The sequence below is a fragment of the Citrus clementina genome, unplaced genomic scaffold (assembly GCF_000493195.1).
Source record: "Citrus clementina cultivar Clemenules unplaced genomic scaffold, Citrus_clementina_v1.0 scaffold_2, whole genome shotgun sequence".
NCBI classification, from domain to species: Eukaryota; Viridiplantae; Streptophyta; class Magnoliopsida; order Sapindales; family Rutaceae; genus Citrus; species Citrus x clementina.
Window position 1 is genome coordinate 23,071,978 of NW_006262688.1, and position 20,546 is coordinate 23,092,523.

A 20,546-nucleotide genomic window follows, 5' to 3' on the forward strand; every position below is an offset into this window, starting at 1 on the left:
CAAATACTAGAATCATTGAGACTCCATTTGCAGCTCCTATTTAAAGTTAATGGCCATCAAGAGCTAACCCATCACTTAAACTTACTATTATGACCATTTTGTTTTCGACTTGGCGTTGGGCTGATTAATGTGATTGGTGGAGAAATCTAATCATTCAAGTGAAGACATGAATAAAGAATGCTATGGCAAAGTTAAACTTGGTTTCTAACTTTTAATCATAATAACTGGATTCCTTAAGCCCACGAGACAACTTAAAGATATACACGCAAAGCACCTCTCGCATATTAGAAAGCAAAAGCACTTTCAGTCGGCAGGAATTTTGCCTCAAAGCACTGTAAATAATCATCAAGCACTCGAGTAAACACGTTCACTTTTCTGCGTTGCTTCGCCTGCAAGGTAAATCGACGGTGGACTTAGCAAGGAATCTCTTGTGATGGTTGAAAAATTAATATGCGAAACAAAGGAAGAATTTAGTGTTAAAGTGAGAGGTCGCTATCAAATAGCAAATCGACAAGTTACCACAATTGGAATTGATCACAACCGAGAATGTTCTGACTTAGAATTTCACTAATTTAGGAGCAAATCCAAGAAAGGGATATATTTTTTTTTTTTTGGGTCTTTTCTGTCTTACATCTAAGGTAACACTAAAAGTAAATATGTTTCATAAGGTGGGTGACGTTGCTGGCTAAAGAAATAATAAGCAAAGCAAAATGAAGGACAAGAGCTTGGGTGGGGACACATGTTACACAGCCGACATTAAGATCGACACAACAGTGTGATAACCCCTATAATATCGAATATTGACGGTCCCAAGAGTTGGGTGAATGGCTTATGCTTATTATAGTAACGTTCAACTGAATCAATTAATGGGTTGATTGGGTTCAGACTTCATAATATTCTTAATTATTTATATTCTATTTATCCTTCAGAATCTCAAAGTTCAGTTGCTAATCGAATTCATCCATCATTTGATTAGCCCCATGCCCATGATCAGATACAACTCAAATCGAAGAGCTTGGAATCTAGCGTTAAGTGATAGTCATAACCACATTATAATATTGGCAGAGGCCAAACCCTCAGTTTCGAAAAGATTTTAAAAAGCATGGAAAGCTGTGCAGAAGAATCTAGTGCCCATTTTCAATCATGTCTTAAAGAGTGAGTGACACACACAACAAATGAAAATTACAACAGAGGTATCTGAAGTTCAACAATAGAGAACCACTTTACTTCCGAAAGGGTTCAGATTATACAATACAAAGATAAAAAAAAATGGCTCTTTTACAAACCAAAATCTGATTGAATATATTTTGGGTTACTTTCACCAATGAACTGAATCATGGGTGCCCATATATCTGGCACCCTTGCCTTTCTGTGTAGTAATAATAACAGACACAGTGAAGCAGCTGAGCCTAGAGATGAAGTGCTGCAAACTTGACTGATGCTGGGGATTTTGGATCGGCATCATCTAAGACTTTTACATGAAGTTGATTCTGAGAAATCTGGACCAATCTACGACGATAATTTGTGCAAATTGACACGCTGTTTAGTAACAGAATATGCCACTATATATATGCTTTTTTTTTTAAATCCTGAAGAAGGAAATAAGAAGAATAATTCCTCTGCCGCTGAAATTGCAATCCGGGAACTCATCACCTTTTCCTATTTTATTCCAGAGCAGGACTCAAGATTCTCGTTCCCCTAATGAAGAGAAAAAAAATGCAAAAGCCATTTAGTACAACTGGTCGTCTATCTCTTCAAGCACGAAAATGACATCGGTAGATGCTTCAAGCTAGAGATATCAAATAACTCCATAAACCTCTGATCAGAAACTCTTGCTTTGGCAGCTGCAAACCGCTGGTACTCATCAAAGACAGATGAGAGACACCACTTTTGTAATTTTCTCAGGCATCCCACGAGACAACCAGTCCGGTGCTTCACAAAGAAAATGACCGCATCAGTTGCACTCAAAAGTCGATTATGAATAAGATTAATTAAATTAATAAATATGAAGTGTATTATAAGCATACCTTCCCACGTTTACAATGAATTAGAACTGGATGATTCCTTACATCTGCATTGCAGAAAACTTACAGTGAGCATTAATAAACTCATAAATGATAACCGAAAATGAGGTGATGAATTTCTTAATACCAAGGAGAACTTTAAGCGCTTCTCGAATCATATCCTCTGGGATGTTTACAAAAGGCTCCTACATACACAACATGTAACATTGGATATCAGTTCGTGTTGATGAACTTCTTTTATTTTTCATATCATCATATAACACACATATTTGCAGCTTTCCCACTAGTCGACTACCAAGTCTGTACGATAAAGACTCTTAATTATTAGAATGAAAAGCTATGAATTAAGACCAATTAAACTAGACAACCACATAAAAAATCAATTAAACTTCCAGCTTTATTTTTATTTTTTATTTTTTAAAAAGGACCTCCCCCATTATACTAATATAATTAAACCAACTATTGGATCAACCAGCTCGATTATTGCCTTCTTTAACTGCCAGACCATTGGAAAATATTTGCTGATACTGATATGCTGAAGGCTAAACCAAACCATATGTCACAGATGAGCCAACATATTATCTGATTAACTCCAAGTCTCCAACTGACACTGCCAACTTCTGTCAGTTTATCAGTATCTCGTGATCAATCAATGTTTTATATAACAAATGCAGAGATGCAAAATGAGTTAGCTGCCTTAAATTGAATAGGCATGATGATCTATTCAAAACATGATTCTTCAACATCTCATCTCCCATAACCATCCCTTTAGTCTGACATTCCATGCTAGAATGACTAACAATAATGAGATTTAGCAGGTTCTTTACATAACACAAATTCAAAAGTCCATGATCATAATACATATAATCAGCAGGGATAACAGATTTTTGTAATGTCCTCAAAAGTGCAGTGAATGACTATGAGTTAAGTGGGTTCACATCAACAGGGAAAAAATAAAATATTAACAGGACCATCCAGAAAAACTAAAATCCTCTAGCGTGCCCAACAAGGTTCCCCAGTAGCACCTAAGTATAAAAGTGCACTGATTTTTAAAAACTAAGTGGTGAAAAATACAAGTTGTTTGGAATTTAAGTAAATTTATAAATACCAAGGCTTACACATCCAGTATCAAACTCTGTCATGCCATATCTTGGCCAAGTCAAGTGAATAAATTCCAAACTGAAGATATGTGTCAAGTGAATAAATTTCAAACCAAGAAATCCCTGAAAATCATCATTGAATCCAGATAACGACACACGTGAAAGCCAATACATTATAGCTTAGACTACACATTCGAAGCTATTAATGATAATCTAAAGAACAAAAAATGACATAAACTTTCTACTTAGAGCCCTAAAGTGCAGACCAGACTTTCAAACATGCAAATTAGGCATCCAATGTCATGTTAGCAATTCACCAAAGCAAAAATATGCAATGTATATTAGAAAAATGGGCAAGCAGGAATTGGATAAACAATCAGCATATAAGACATGATTAAATCCAGTTGCGTCACCACGATTCATAGATTTAAGGATCACGAAGAAAACTTCAATTTTGTTGTTTCAAAACCAATCTAGTGAAAGATTTTGTTTACAAAAACTGTGGTGAATTACCAAAAAAACTTTCATTCAACAGACCTTTCATGTTCTAGTAGGATAGCAGACTTTGTAAAGAATTGACCCTAGCTAGGGCTTGGTGGCTGGGGTTGCATGAAAGAAAGTAAGAACAAAGATTGCTTCATGGTACAATTAACTTCCAAACAATAAGTCCAAATTCAGTGAAGTAGATTGTGTTCTTTATGTCCTTCTGGCTTGAAATGTAGGTTAAATTAGTCAATGATGGATTTATAATCTGAGCAAGACATGCACACACCTGAACATCATTAGAGAATTTAATCTCACAATCCATCAAATATGGATATTTTCAAGTCAGATGGAATTCAACTCAGGTTGAATGTCTATCTATCTGTCTGTCTATCGAACCCAACACCTCTTGTTTTCAACAAGAGATTTTACCATCTCAACCAGATGGAACCCACGTGTAAGATACTGAATATGTTATCAATTAAACTACCACAATTCCATTGAAAATATACTCACAAATGGACTTGTCATTCATGTTTTCATTTATATTTTTGAATTACATGTGGATAGTTTCTCAACATGCACACTTAAAGCATATCAATCTGGCCTGAACCATGCTTGGCCAGTACTAGCTAATAGCTAAAAGTTTGCAATAACTGGCAAAAGAATAGATCTGGCTAATATAGGCTATTCTAAAAGTAATCCTTGGGACAGATTGTGAAATACGTTGCTGCATCATTCAATTAGACTTGTTAAGGTAATGTGCACATATCTAGATCCCACAAAGATCATCATACTCACAAAAAGTTTTACTTCCAAGTACTAATTTCCAAGGCAATTTTTTTGTGGGATTGTGACCAAATGCTTCATAGAGTTTGTAAAGCAGTCGAAGTTTAACAATATTTACAACGAGCAAAGTAGAACATGAATCATACAAAATTATGCTAAATGCATAACAAAATAAGAAAAGTTACAAATCATATGGATTTTCCAAGCCCTTATTTCAAGAAAACAAATAAGAGAGGTACATTTTGTCTTGGATAGAAAAGATGGAATAAGCATTATTCCGTTATTCCCTCCATTCACAATGGATTATGATGATGATGATAACAACAACAAAAACAACAATCATAATAAAAAGCATATGCATGTGATAATCATAGATCTGAATTAAAAATTCATACTCACATGTCAGCCATATCTTGCACGGGATTCCATTTTTATGTTTTCTTATTCCAAACACGGCACTTTTTGTTTCTTTTGGAAAATGCATAGTTACAATTTATGGCAGCTACTACATATGATATCTATCTAAACATATAAAGGAGGTATATTATCTGGGCATTATCAAATATAAAATAACGGATTAACAGATTGGAAATAATTAATTGAATTATGTGACCATATAATAATATCAATTCACAGAAAGGTAGACATTAAAAAAGGAGAATTATTATAACTAACCTAACCATCATCAATGGCTAAACATACCACTTTAAGAAAATACCATCCTTAGCTTTTCTTTTCAACATTGAATATCAAAAGATGTAATCCAGGATAATCCTTAAAACACTCAAAAAGAGCTCAACCAAATCAAGAAAATTAAACCACAAAATAGTAATTAATATTTTTTTTTAACCAAAAGAAAAAACTCTAGCCCTTTAAATTATCCTATACCAAGAAACAAACACACAAATGAACACAAAAAGAGTATTCAATATTCAGCAACAAGAATTGAGGTTGAGCTCACTAATTAACTTTGAAACCTGAAAAGATTCATACATATTCAAAACATACTAGATTAAATCAAAAAAGGGTTACCTTGTGACCTTCAATTGCAAACTGAAACAGCTTAATTCCATTGGACTTAAGAAACTCCGTATTGGCTTCTGGGTACGGCTCCGGACACAAATAACTTCATCACCAAAACCAAAAGAGAATTTTTCTTTTTTTTTAAAAAAAAATATATATTATTTTACTAGTAATAATAAGAAAAAAAAATTATTCATTGATGCATTAAGTCGAAGAGTCAAGAGAGTGAATAAAAGGAAAAGCTTACATGATGGAGCGAAGGCGAAGAGTTTGAAGAAAGGAAAAGTTGGCAGAGTCGGGAAAGCCAGACCTGAAGATGCCATTATCGACCATTGAGAAGTTCAAAGGTGGGATGAGAGTGACCTCATCTCCGGTCACCACCGGCGCCGGCTGAGATGAGAGGTCAACGACGGATGCGACTTCAATGGTCCTGCACATTTGTTCTGCTTCTTCTTCTTCTTCTTCTTCTTCTTCTTCTTCTTGTTGCTGGATTTTATGTTTGCTTGGATTGTCAACTTTCATTACTTACTTAAATCAAAAAACCACAAAAGAAAGAAAATGGGATCAAGAGAAGAATGCGTTGGTGGGTTTCTACTTCTGATACTTGAAGACTTTTTTTGACAGTTAAAAGAGTTTATTTATTTTGCCTTGTAAATGGTGGCGCTGGTAGTTAGTGTTTAAAGTGGTGCCCGCTGAGCTGATCATGGGATTTTATAGAGACATTATGGTTTCTAGAGAGAGAAACAGAAAGAGAGAGAGAGAGACGGCAGGCGACAGTAATTTTTTTTTTTAAATTTTTTTTGCGTTTTTCATTTTTTTTTGGCTTTCCGTTTTTAAAGTGAAAATTCCATAATAAAATAATTGAGTGTATAAACACTATAAAGGGTTTGAGATGCTCAGTTTGTGTGTCGTGGAAGTAATTTTTATTTTTATTTTTTAGTTCTCTTGGTTTTTAAAGTGAAAATTCCATAATAAAATATAAAATTGTTACTTGTATGCTTATGGATTTTTAATCGTAAATATTAAATTGGAATATTTGGGTTGCTATCAGAGCTAGTATGAGCAGGAAATTAAATTTTTTTTATTATAAATATAGTTGTAATGTATTATATGGAAGGCTCCAACTGCGATATTTTTAGATATTATTTCTCACCGTCCATGATACGGTCAGATGATTAGTGTAAAAATAATAATAATAATAATAATAATAATAAAATCTGATAATCTAAAATAACGGTCACGGGTCTATTTGAAAAAGAAAATTAATAATTGATAAACGGCTTAAAAAAAAAGTTGTGTAAAAAGGTTGGATAAGTTGAGTTATTGAGTGAGTGAGGAGATTACCACACGCATAGTAATAAGCGTGACGTAACAAAACTCTTTTATAGAACACCATTTTAATACATTGTCGCATGAGCGTGGCTAAGAAACTCAGTTTTCTTGTTTTTCATTTGTTTGTGTGTTTAGGAAATATTCAAATATTATTGTGCTTTAGATGTGATTGTTCATGATCCAATTTGATAGATTTAAATTGAAATTGCAACTTGATTTCAAAGTGGAGGGTTTCTACAAATATGAAATGTTGAATCTAATATATAGGGTAAAATATTAAAACTATTGCATGTTGGATTGAAAAAAAAAAGTTATGAATAAATTATAATCAATTTGTTTACTACACTTAGCAAAATTAAATTAAATTAGCATGAGAACTTTGAACTAATTTGTTATCTAAACATTTTTTCAAAATATTAAAAATAAAATTTATCATAATTTATTAATAATTTTATAAAATTTGCACATGTTCACGGTCATTATTTTGTCAAATTCAGTGCTGAAATTTTTGATAATTTTCAAACAAAAAATATTTTAAATTTATGAATAAAAACTACAAATGAATAGATAATTATACTATTTTTATGTTAATTTTAACTAATTTATATTTTAATTTTATTAAAAAAATCATTATGAAGATTGATGGTGAGTAGAAACTAATTATTTATAAAAGCAACCCCTAGCAAGTTAAATAGCAATGACGCGCTTGTTGCCTTGTTGGCAATAGCGGGACGTGCTGCCCCAGTGCCTGAACAAGCGCGTGTTTCTCGCTACTCCGTCACGAATGAGGAATGTTACCCTACCACCAGTACTTGGCTGTAATCAAACGCTCAGACAATTGAGAACGGAGGGCCATCAATCACAGCCACACATTCTGAGTACTTTAATTTTCCAATACTATATTCCCAAAACTGACCCGCCCTTTTCATGCCCTCTTCATTAGTTCATTTCATAAATAAGTGCAATCACCGTGGGCCCCAGAACCAAACATGGGGGTGCGCTGGTCCACATTGTAGAACTTGGACTCTCATAATTGTTTTCTTTCACTTTATCTTTTTCTTCTTTCTAATAATTATTGAGTAAAAGATTAAAAATTTGAAAAAATGAAAAGAAAAAAAAAAGAAAGAAAGTGGGGAAAAGGATAAAAGAGCACATTCTATAGAATATGCGGGGAGAGAAGATGAAAGTGATCTAGGATTTTGTAAGTGCCTAGAATGCGAGATTCGCCGCGCCACGTACCATTTTAATTATTTATTTATATATTTATATATATATATAACTACTACTACTACAACTACTACAACTACTACTAATTAGTTTAGTAATCAATCAGTCCCACGTTCATCAAAAACTCAAAAGCCAAAAGCCTCTCTTCTGCTGTCTTTCGCTTTTTGCCTCCTTCCGACTTCGTCGTCTCTTTTGTAAACGGATCGGTTCTTGTTGATTTGATCCAGCTGTGGACGTCGTACATTTTAAATTACATATTTGAAAAATCAAGAAAAATTCATACTCCGTAATTTTAATACCGTGATAAATATAAATTTTATAAATTATATATAAAATTAGAAAATAAAATATAGACTAAGTAAATTATTATAAGAATAGTAAATTATTTTTTAAAATTACAAACAAAACAAACATTTATAGAAATAATATGGAACTTCTAAATCAATATTAACTTTCATTGAACAAAAAATAGTTTATTCATTTAATTTAATTAAACAAAAAAAATTATTTTGAAAATAATTGAAATAAGTTTTATTGAATTTGTTTAACTATAAATTCTATAATCATTCTAGACATTTATAATTTTTCTTTTTTCATTTTCTATCGTAGTATTGTTTATTACACAAGTTAGTTAAGCAAAATTATTTTTCTTGATGTGGATCAAGCTAGAACAAAATAAAAAGATTTTCTTCTATTACTTGACAAATATAATGTACCAATAAAATTGGGTCTAATTTTATATTTTACGCATACTTCATATAATTTTAAACTTTGCTTTTTACTTGTACTTAAAGATTATTTGAGTTATTGTCGAAGAGGTTTAGAAAGATGCAAAATACCTTATCTTACAAACAACTCTGAAAAAATAGTTTTTCAAAATCCTAGTTTGAGAATAAGTTGTATCCTTAATAAATTTCACATATTCATCACATGTATTACACAAACCCAAAATTGTCATTGTTCATTTTAGAAACAAAATCAAAAAATTTATAAGGTAATCATTATTATAATGAGTTTCTATTTCACATTTGTAAGTTTTTATTTTTGTTGATAATTCTTATATTAATTTACTTGTTTTTACCTTCCATTTATAAGTTTTATTTTTCATTTACATAATTTATATTTTATTTTACATTTAATATTGATATATAAATTTTATGTTATATTTGTAAGTTTTTATTTTTTTTACCGATAATATTCCAACTTATCACTCATATGTTAATTTACTTATTTTACCTTCCATTTATAAGTCTTATATTTCGTTCACTCAATTTATGTTTTGTTTGACACTTATTATTGATTTATAAGTTTTTAAATTAGATTCATAAGTTTTTGTTTTGTTTACCATTGATATCCCTGTGTCAATTTACTTATTTTACCTTATATTTACAAGTTTTATGTTTCATTTACATATCTTATGTTTTGTTTTACACTTAATATTGATTTACAAGTTTACGTTAAATATGCATGTCTTATGTTTCATTTACATAATTCATATTTAAATACAATATTGATACAATGATTTTAATCACAACATTATATAATGACCCATAAAATTAAGACATTTCTACAAACTAGTGTAAATGGGTCAAGTTTGTTGATCTAGGTGTGAAGTTCGTATTATTTAAAATGCATATATGTTTCAGAATATGAAGTAAAAGAGTACAACTTAAATCCTATGAAAAATCTTTTATCCATACAAAATGATTATAACAACAAAGTACATATTTGGTTAAAACATTCATTGCTTGGTTACCGTTCTTGAAAAATAAGACAAATTCTGGAATCTCGCATATTTGAGCTAGCAGTATTTAGGAATGGTAATAAAATCTGGATCTGACCCGCATCCACAAGGATCCGAATGATCCGGATCCTGATATGAAAAATTAAAATCTGCACGGATTCGGATTCGGATCTGGATGTAATTGCATTTGGAAAATCAGGTATCCGGATTCGGATCAATTTTGTTTTAAATTAAATATTATATATAATATGTTAACTTAAATATATAAAAAAAAACTAATCTCTAACCCTAAGTTAATATCGCATTCAACTTTCACACACACTCACTAACTCACGGTAGTTCACCACAAGCAGCCGTAACCGATAACCCTTAAATCCCTAACGCCCAAAATCAAAGGGCTTGTAATGTTGTCGACTGGTCGTCGTCTTCCTCGCAGTCTCACCTAAGCCTTGCATCAAAGCTCACTTGAGCACGTTGTTGTTGCTGTCGCTGCACATTGCACGCCTTGTCGTTGTCGAAGCCTTGCCATCATTAAAGCCTCTCCATGCCGCTATTGTTGCATGCGTTGCCATTATCCCAGCCTCGCCTGATTGGATTGTTCTTGTCGGTAATTTACTTTCTTGTTTCTATTAATTTTCTGTTCTTTCTATTTATTACATGAATTTTTTTGGTTAATAATTTGGTATTGTGGTTAATTGTTTGATCGTATTTAATGAGATTAATCTAATGTAAATCTATTTAAACTTGAAAATGTTGCTAGCTTAATTTAAATTCCTTACTGATTCAATTTAATTTATTTTTGATTAATTTTCTTTGCTGATTTGTTTAATTATTTTAATTAAATGCATTAATTTTCAATGCAATGTAAATGCTTAATCTCATTTTTTTTCACATATGCTAACTCACTTTACGAATTACTTTAATTAGGTTTTGGGATTAGTTGAACATGGCCGAAAAGGAACAAGAAAATAATTTTTCATTCTCTCCAAGTAGCGTTAATAATACGAATGTTAGATTGGAGGATGTTCGTGAACTTGAAAATGACAATGTTGTTGAAGTTGAATCGGATGTAGAAAGTGGTAGTGGTTGTGGCCGTTTTAGTCGTGGTTGTGGCTGTGTGCGTGGTGTCAAACAAAAAAGAGGTAATGACAGTGGAGGTATAGCGGAAGGGTCTACATCAGCACAATCTAGTGGTGGTAGGATAACTTCTGATGTATGGAATTATTTCAAGAGGTAAAAAGACGCGGATGGGGAGTATTAAGTAGTTTGCAACTATTATAGTAAAATATTGACAGGACATTATTCTAGTGGGACTACACACTTAAAAAATTATTATACTAGTTGTTTAAGAAAGAATTTCAAGGATGTTGGCCAAATGCTTCTTGCCACAAAAAATGATGGATCCGTTACAGTTGAGAGTTGTTCTAAAATAAAATGTGATATGGCAATCGTGAGGATTACTGTTGCAAGAATGATCGTTTTGCATGAGCTTCCACTTTCATTTGTTGAATATTAAGGGTTTAGTGATTTGATGAAGTTGTTTCAAGCGTCACTTGATACAATAAGTAAAAAAACAATCAATAATGGAATTTTGAAGCTTTATGATGTTGAGGTGTCGAAGGCAATGAATTACTGGATGCTTGTGAGAGTAAAATTGTAATTACTATAGATATGTGGACAACTAGTAACCAAAAAAAAAGGGTTATATGATTATTATGACACATTATATTGACAACATATAGGTGTTATAGAGTTGCATTATGAGATAACACTTTTAATATTTATATTATGTTTATTTTAATATTAACGCATTTTAATGATTTTAATTACATTATACTTTTTTTTGTATTATTAGATTTATATATGTGTCAGCTCCACATAATAGTGAAGTAATATGTAATGTTCTGTATGATTGTTTGATGGATTAGAATATTGATAGGAAAGTGTCAACTATGACTGTGGATAATTGTGCTGCTAATGATGCGATGATTAATATATTGTTGGATAAATTTTTGCCAAGTTCATTGATTGTTTATTTATATTATGTTTATTTTAATATTAACGCATTTTAATGATTTTAATTACATTATACTTTTTTTTGTATTATTAGATTTATATATGTGTCAGCTCCACATAATAGTGAAGTAATATGTAATGTTCTGTATGATTGTTTGATGGATTAGAATATTGATAGGAAAGTGTCAACTATGACTGTGGATAATTGTGCTGCTAATGATGCGATGATTAATATATTGTTGGATAAATTTTTGCCAAGTTCATTGATTTTAGGCGGGAGAATTTTTCACATGCATTGTTGTGCTCACATCTTGAATTTGATTATGAGTGATGGGATGTCTATGATGGATAAAGGTGTTGAAAATATAAGAGATAGTGTCAATTATTGGATTGTTACACCTGGAAGAGTTGAAAATTTTGAGGATGTAGTGCACCAAATAAGTATTAAAGAGGCCTAACGTTTAGTTCTTGATTGTAAGATTCGATGGAATTCAACTTACTTAATACTCACTATTGTTTTGTTGTATAAAGATGCATTTGTTTGGTTGAGTAGGCTTGATAAGTAGTATAAATATTTGTCTAATGAGTCAGAGTGGGATTTGGCAAAGGTTTTGTGTGCTCATTTGGATTTGTTTTGTATGTTGACAGAAATTGTTTCTGGATCTTGATATCCCACCTCTAATTTATGTTTTCCTAAAATTTGTGAGATTAGATTGTTAATGAATTCATGGAAGACGTCACCTAATGTGGGGATTATGCAAATGGCCAAAAATATGCTTGCCAAGTTTGAAAAATATTGGGATGTTATTCATGGAGTGTTGGCCATAGAGAATATCTTAGATCCTAGGTTTAAGAGGATGATGGTTCACTTCTTTTTCCTAAGATATATGGAAATGAAGCTGCCTATCAAGCTGAAAGGATATTTAACCTTCTTAGTGAAGTAGTGAAAGAGTATGAATCAAATCATGCAGCAAGTAAAGATGGAGGAGATTTTGAGACGGAGAGTTCTTCTTGAGGTATGTCACAAACTCCTATTTTTAAGGATTTAAGTATGGCCAGTGAATGAGACTCATTTGTTTCCAAAGAAGTCAATTATAAGCAAGCTAAGTCTGAGTTGGAGACCTACCTAGATGAGGGAGTTTTGCCTACTACTAGCAATTTCGATATTTTATCCTGGTGGAAGAATAATAAAGGTAAATATCTGATACCTGCTGAGGTTGCTAGAGATTTCTTGGCCATTCCTATGTCTATTGTTGCTTCTGAGTCCGCTTTTAGCACTGAAGGTAGGCATTTGAGTGCTAATTGTAATAGACTTCATCAAAACACTGTGAAAGCATTGATGTGTACTGAAAATTGGTATTGGACTAAAATCAAAGGTAAAAACATTTATTTTATTTATTCATATATTTAAATATTTTTATAATTTGGAACTAATAGAGCACCTAATGAATTTTTTTTTTTATGTTTCATTATTAGATTGTTCTCTGCTTAAATGATTTGTAGAACAAATTATGAATGATGAAGGAATGGAAGATCCTGTTGATTGACGATATAGAGGCATGATGTGTTGGATTCAAAGCTTGGAATTTCCATGGCTTTGTAGTGTTTTTATTTGTGGATTTTAATGGTGGTGTACTTGAATTTATGTTATTTTTTATGTTGGATTTATATTGTGGTATTGGATTTATGATGTTGTTTGTATGTTATTTATGTTGAATTGTTAATTGTTGAATTATGATTGAATTTCATTTGATGTCATTAGGTAATTATTATATATTAAATTATCAAATTTTAATTTTTACGGATCCAGATATCTGGAATATCCGCCCGCATCCATTTCGGATTTTACCTGGATGAGGATCCGCAGAAAAATTTATGGATCCAGATGGATAAATGTAAATGCGGATCCAGATCCAGATGCATCATACATCCGGATCCGGATTCGGATTTTGTCAACCCTAGCAATATTGATTGATTACAATGTTACAATAAAATATTAAACTATTTAACTGTACTTGCCAGACGAGATTAGACAACAAAATTCTAGATTAAATAGACAAATGCTTTTGTAAAGTTCCGAAATAAAATGATGGATAATTTGATCATTTTCAATTGTGGTTGGTATCTTTTAGACTTTAATGAAATGTGTTTAGTCTTGTTTAACAAAATTTACACATCTGGGTCGGGCAACGAATGTTCGAGTGGGTAAAATAGACCTTTAGTAGTACTGAAAAAATGTAGTCTGCTAGCCTTCGCTTGACCGTACTAGCTTGACCCGACCACCCAAAAAAAGAAAAAATGAAATAAAATAAAGCACAAAAGATTTACAGAAACATCGTGGGGATGGAATTTTTCCTCTTCTAGTGCTAGTGCAAGCCGAAAGCGGAAAGGTTTGAATTCGGAAAATTGCAAGATGAGTAAACTTTTGTAAGATTCTTCAATGACACAAGATTAAGCAGCTTATTAAGTGCTTAGAACCTGCAGTCAATTGACAAATTTATTTCTGGAAGTTTCTTAAATTTACATAACTTGCTGAAGTGTTTTTGTGTTGTTTCATTTCATGTACTCGACAATATAGATGTTAATTTTACAAAATCGAATTACCTTGATGATGATACCAAACAAAACCCCTTTTTTTAAACAACTTGGGGATTTTCTTATTTTTGTTTTCTTTAACTTTTATATTTGATGGTTTTAATTCTAGTAAATGTTCAAAATTTGTTTTGTTAATTATATACTATATATAGTGGAAGGGCAATGGCATCAAAGTGAAAGTTACTCGTATGATAGGACAAAATATTTTCTAAATTCAGCATCAGCGAAAGATACTTGTAATGATAAAATTAAAGCATTGAGAATATATTTTCATCTTAGTAATAATAACAAGAATAAGAATAATAATAATTTATGGTTACAATTAAGTATTCTAATAGAAATTGACGGCCTCCTTTAATTATCTCTTCAAAGAGTATTGAGTCAACCTCTTTAACCAAATTCTTAAAAGCACTTTACAAGTATGTTATCATCATAATAAGCACCTAATTCAACTTGAAAACTTTTCTCTTTTTTTTTTTCTTTTTTTTTTAATTAATGTTTCTGCTTTCTTGATTCAAATTGCCATTACAGTAGTAGGTCACCTAGCTAATATCGCACTGAGCAAATTTGTTGGCTTATATTAAATGTCGGCAAAAAAAGAAAAGAAAAAAAAGAGCTTTTGGAGCATCACCACCGCTTGGACTCTTTGCTTAATCAGATTAATGGAATTCTAATATTAATTAACTAATATGCGATTTGTGGATCTCGTTAAAAGTTGGGATGTTAATTAAAGAAGTTTAGTTTATATTATAATTCTTAATGTTGAATTAATGAAGTCATTTTCATGCACTATTTATGCGTACGTGGTGGAATGCACTGTGGAAACTCACGCCACCAAATCTGATTTAAGGCAATTTTCATACAACTAGCTAGATACACTTAGCTAAGCAAACTGAACCGACCAAATTAAAAAGTAATAAATATAATAATTGAAAAATGACGATTGCATATTCATTCATTCATACATACATATATATGTGTGTCTATATATATAACTCTCTTAAACCGTACGGTTTAAAAGCGTGTTCGGATGAAAAATAAATAAGGGCTCCACACTGAAAAAAGGACGATTTTGATTTCAACCTAATACCTAATTAAAGACATAACTCTTGCTTTTTTTTTTATTCTAAAAGGAGATAAATATGATTAGAATTCAGTTTGGTTAACTTTTCTTTTTAGACATGTATGAATGAATACCCTGAAGCCAACGGTTGCATACATGTTTGCACACTAAAAATTATATGACCAAGACCTTCATTTTATTTGTTCATTACACCCTTACAACAACTAGAAGTTTTTAGTTGCAGTTTTCAAGTTATTAGTTACAAATTCTAATAAGTTTTCTTTTTGTTACCGTAAGCTGTCTCTAACATTTTTCATACTTAAAATTTCACAATGAGATGCAGCTTTTACTAATTGAAATATGTAACCCCCCCCCCCCCTCCCCAAAAAAAATTATTAGAATATGGAAGTAAATTGTAAATGAAAGCAAAGAAAAATTTAGAATTGTGGTAACATATATAATGTTATTAGGTAGTCTCTTACCTTGAAGGTCAAATCTTGAAATTGATTTGAAACGTAAATTACAAAATCAAAATTTCATTTGTCTCCCGCATACCCTCTCTTTTTTCTACTTCTACTTTGCTTGAGTACATATCTTTTCTCAAGTCAAGGAAGGGCCAAGAAAATAAAAGATTCTAGAAGCAAAAGGAAAAAAAAAAAGCCAAGAACTGCGTTAATGAATTACTGAAAATCAAAAGAAAACAAAGATTTTGCACTGTTTAGTTGACAATTGGTGTTTAATATTAATTTATTTTGACTTGAGATCAAGGAAGCGAATCGATAAGGTTCATTAATTAGTTTTGCATGCAAATTAAATTTGACTTTCGGAAGCGTGATTGGTTCCATTTTCTTGCTTGAGCTTTTTGGTTTTCAAAGACAAAACAACACCTCCTGTGATGACTTGATGAAGAGCCAGCATTTGTTTGCTTTTCGTGAGGGCTTTGTCAAACGATCTTTTATTAGATTTTATACTGATTTGTTTATAATGTATCATGGCTAGAATCGCCGAACAAAGTTTGACTTACAATTAATGGTTATTTAATACTGATAAGGAAGACTATTTCATAAATTTAGGATGAAAGGAAAGAATTTAGATTAATATATGCTGAATTTATTCATCAAAGACACAATAAATGGGGAAATAATTTTAACCTTGGACATCAGCTCGTGCATTTTAAAATATGAATTTGAGAGTAGCGTGTATAAATAAATACGGTTTAAAATCTATGATTGTGCGCAGGCAGGCAGGGAATAATAATAGTTCTAAAAATGATACTTAATTTTGATGACATCGTAAGTGACATACTAAGTATCCAAAAATTAAGGCATCACGCGTTGCCGCATGCTAGTCGTTCGATTAACAACTAATAACAAGAGGATAAATTTCATGCGTCGGTTTAGAGTTTAGAAGTAGTTGAGAGTCATGACTTTAGTTTGCTCGTTATGGAAACTACGGCAAGTAACACAATTGTTGACGAGCGATGAAGGTGAGAATGTCAAAATTTAGCATATTTTAATTCGAACGTGCCGGTTTTGAAAGGAAAGACATTCAAATTTTTTTTTTTTAAAAAAATTAACATTGTCTAAATCATGGGCTAATATTGAAGCAAATGACTAGATGCCCCAAGTTTGGCGAGAACCCTAAAAAAATTAATATCAAAATCAAATAAATATACAAGTTTTTTTTTTTTTTTTGGGCGATCCATGCATATGACGTGAGCATGCAATGTTGTTCTTTGCACGCAAATACCAGTAAGCTTTTGACCCTGGGGAGTGCATTATTCATGTGAAGCACAAAGCTTGCCTAGCCACGTCAAATTTCGCACGTGCGATACGAATAATGGACAAGAAATAATTGCTTCAGTTTCGTAAGAAATATGCCAAAATTCAAATGATCCATTTTTCTCGTGAGTTATATATGTGTGTGTGTGTGTGTGTATAGCCAGATATATAGACATGTTCATGGATGAGATGATAATTTTTTTTTTAAAATTTATTTAATTTTTAAATTTTGGTTTACGTAATTATGATGTAACGACTGAGTTTGTGAATGTTTCTATAATTGGTAAAATAGATTGTAGATAGAAGCCAGTAGTGTCGATGTATTTCTCTAATCCCAAAGTGGAGACATAACCATACAGCAGATTAGGGTTTCGAAATTTGCTTATCTTTCTAGCTAAAAATCATGTTCACATAAAATATTCCTCTAAACTGTTTTAAATTCAAAACAATGGGTTACGTTGCTAGAGAGAATTGTTTGATGGTAATTGTGAACGTCAAAATCGAATTCCATAATTGAAAAATATTTTCATCAGATTATTATTCTACCCGCTTTATGTTTCGTTGTTCCAATTTTGGATCTCGTGGCCTTTCGAACTCTTCCAAAAGGCTTCATACTTGAGAAAACCCAGTTGGCCCAGGCTCTGGCTTTGTGAAATGTCCATTAAAACAATCAAGTTTTAGGCCCAATTTTTTTTCCAACTATTAACGATTTTTCATCAAAATGGGGAGAGTGTTTTAAAATGAGTGGTGCTATAAGAGAATCATCAGCCATTCATCCCAAGTATCACAAATCATTCATCCTAAGTTTATCTTGTTATTAAAAATATTATAAAAAAATTAATTTTATTTAATTTTCACACTAAGTTTATAATTTATATCAGTCATCCACAAAAAAAGTTAACACCCTTAAACTATTTAACAAAATTTAAGCAAATTGATTATTTTACCCTTGAATTCATAGGCTTTTTTGAATTAGCATCATAAACAATAAAATAAAATTTAAAGAAATTATCAACCATCCACCTTAAGTTAAGGATTGGACTAACTAGGTGTTTATGAATTAGGGTTTAGGGTAATTTGTGAATTGGATTTAAGTATATAAATTTGTAAAGATAAATTGAGAAGAAAATTAGCCTTTTCTTTTCTAAATTATGAAATTGAGTTTTAAGATTGGATTGATTGGGTGTTTATAAATTAGTGTTTAGAACAATTTATAGATTAAGTTTGATTATGTAATTTTGTGAAGATGAATTAGAATTTTTTTTTTAATTAAGGAAGAAATTATAGTTTTAAATGATTCAATTGAATATTGGTTATAAAAAAATATTTTTTTTATTTTTTTATTTATTTTAAACTATATGTTGTGAATGAATGCTTCAAAGATTTGCAAGCAATTCAATCACTGCCCAAGATCAACACAAGATGCTTATGAATCAATAAATCAGCCTAGATGATTCAATGATTAACAACTCCTTTCTATGGCATTAATAAAGATAAAAAACACAAATCAATTGAACTGAATTAAGAAGCAAACACTCAATCAAAGAAGACCAATTTGTGTGGTTTGATTGTGTAAGAATGCACAATCTACATTCACAGGAGAAGCCATTAGAATGGGCTTTATTGATGATTCAAAAGAAGTTACAGAGCAATTGCAAAAAAGATTACAAAGTACAAGATAACATACACACACTCTCTCTCTCTCTAAAATCTCTCTAGAATGCTCTTAGAATTAATCCTGAAATTGCCTCATCAATCGACTTATATAACAGCTGATAATAAACCCATATTGTACAAAATGCTGCCACGTGGATAACGACTTTATAGCTAATTTGATTCTCTTCTCACATGCATCCTCACATGCGCTACTTGAGCCTTGATTAAAACATCACCCAATGATGCCGTTTAGTTGCTCCAAGTTTTGAATTCATCATTTTAGTCCACAATATAATTTCTTTTCTATTTAACATGTTAAATATCTAAATTTCTCTTGTGATGTCCTTAGTTACAAGTGGAAGTTAACATTTTGGTAGACCATTGATGCAAACTACAAACATAGGGCCAAAAATTAAACAAATCTAAATTTTTGCAGCATATCTTATAACATAATAAATTTAAGGTGGATGACTAATAATTTTCCTATTACTTATTAATAATCCTTAGTTAATTATGAGTTGTCCTCGTCTATCAATTTTGTTTACTCAAATTTCAAATAATTTCTTTTTAATTTTTATTTTTCTTTCAATTACAATAATTCACTTCTACGCTTCGAAACTACTTTCAAACTATAATCCTTAGACATGTTAATTTAAGACAATGATTCTCATTTAAAAATTTATCACTGAAAAAACTTTTTAATGTTGAGAATAAGAAGCAAGGCTCCAAAGGAAATAAATAAGAGATCGTACATCGGATTTTAAGAGTGATAAAACTGCTAAACAATAAAGAAATAATAAATAAAAAATCAACGGTGTTGATTGAAAGGACAATTTTAGAACCAAAGTAAATATAGACGAAAAATGGATTTCAAATTTTAAGAGTATGTTTGGTGAAAAGTGAAAAGTGAAAAGTGAAAACTGTAAGTAGCTTCACTCTCTTGAAATAGACACTGAAGATTAAGACAAAGTCTGCCGACCAATTTGACAAATTAGATGTGCAAGAAATGGGACCCCAAAAATTTAATTGAAAGGGGTAACATAAGATGACAAACCAACCTCATCATGACTTTGTGATAATAAATGTCTGTCTCTCTGTGGTCACTTGACCCTCTGGTGGGTGTTACTCAAGCATGCCTGTAAAAAATGCTATTCATTTCTATTTTTATGTACCTCTTAAGGGGTTCCCAGTATTATAACACCAAAACTGCTGTGTGAATAAGTGATCACACCAAACCCTACTACCCTTGCTACTATTGTTGTCAAACATTAAATACATGGTATGATTCTTCTGAATGATTTGTCATTGTGCGTACGTACATTCAGCTTTTGCTAAGAGTCTTATAAAACCAAATAAATTAAAAAAAAAAAAAAAGGGCTTTTAACTAAGGGTGAAATGTTTGTTACCCCAATTGCATCATCAATGAGGAGGGCAGAGACCCATTGCTGAGATTGACTTGCAACAAATAATGCAGGTCCCAATTTCTGAAACTGCTATCTGTTCTGTGTGTGTAAATTTAATTATTACATACGACATGGGAAATAAGGTATTGGGTTCTTTTTGTTCTGTATGAATTTGGGAAAAAAAAATACACAGAGGGACAAAGGGAACAGTCATACAAAGTTAAAGCTTGTTGGGGAAGATACCCATTTGCAGCTGAAATTCCTAGGGTTTTGTTCATGTCTTTTCCCTTTCCCACTGTCTCATGCAGCA

At 31.4% G+C, this 20,546-nt stretch overlaps 1 protein-coding gene across 2 annotated transcripts; it reads right to left on the reverse strand.

Annotated features, from left to right (window-relative positions):
- Positions 1-1,198: 1,198 nt before the first annotated feature.
- On the reverse strand, positions 1,199-6,178 carry LOC18050525 (tyrosine-protein phosphatase DSP1). Of its 2 annotated transcripts, XM_006447591.2 has the most exons (6): positions 5,667-6,178; positions 5,429-5,522; positions 2,152-2,209; positions 2,028-2,071; positions 1,817-1,932; positions 1,199-1,698 (listed from the first exon to the last, which is right to left on the reverse strand). In XM_006447591.2, the coding sequence occupies exons 1-6, from the start codon at positions 5,939-5,941 to the stop codon at positions 1,665-1,667; spliced, it is 621 nt and encodes a 206-aa protein (XP_006447654.1). In that variant the 5' UTR covers positions 5,942-6,178; the 3' UTR covers positions 1,199-1,664. The 2 variants fall into 2 exon arrangements, with proteins under 2 accessions (XP_006447654.1, XP_006447655.1); XM_006447592.2 differs by having other exon boundaries at positions 1,199-1,932.
- Positions 6,179-20,546: the final 14,368 nt, after the last annotated feature.

Excerpts from the sequence above, each read along its gene's own strand:
- LOC18050525 (XM_006447592.2), bottom strand. The coding sequence starts at position 5,941 with ATGAAAGTTGACAATCCAAGCAAACATAAAATCCAGCAACAAGAAGAA. Across the intron at positions 2,210-5,428 it reads TTGCAATTGAAGGTCACAAG|GAGCCTTTTGTAAACATCCC; the intron begins GTAACCCTTTTT and ends TTGTGTATGTAG. Across the intron at positions 2,072-2,151 it reads AGCGCTTAAAGTTCTCCTTG|ATGTAAGGAATCATCCAGTT; the intron begins GTATTAAGAAAT and ends TCTGCAATGCAG.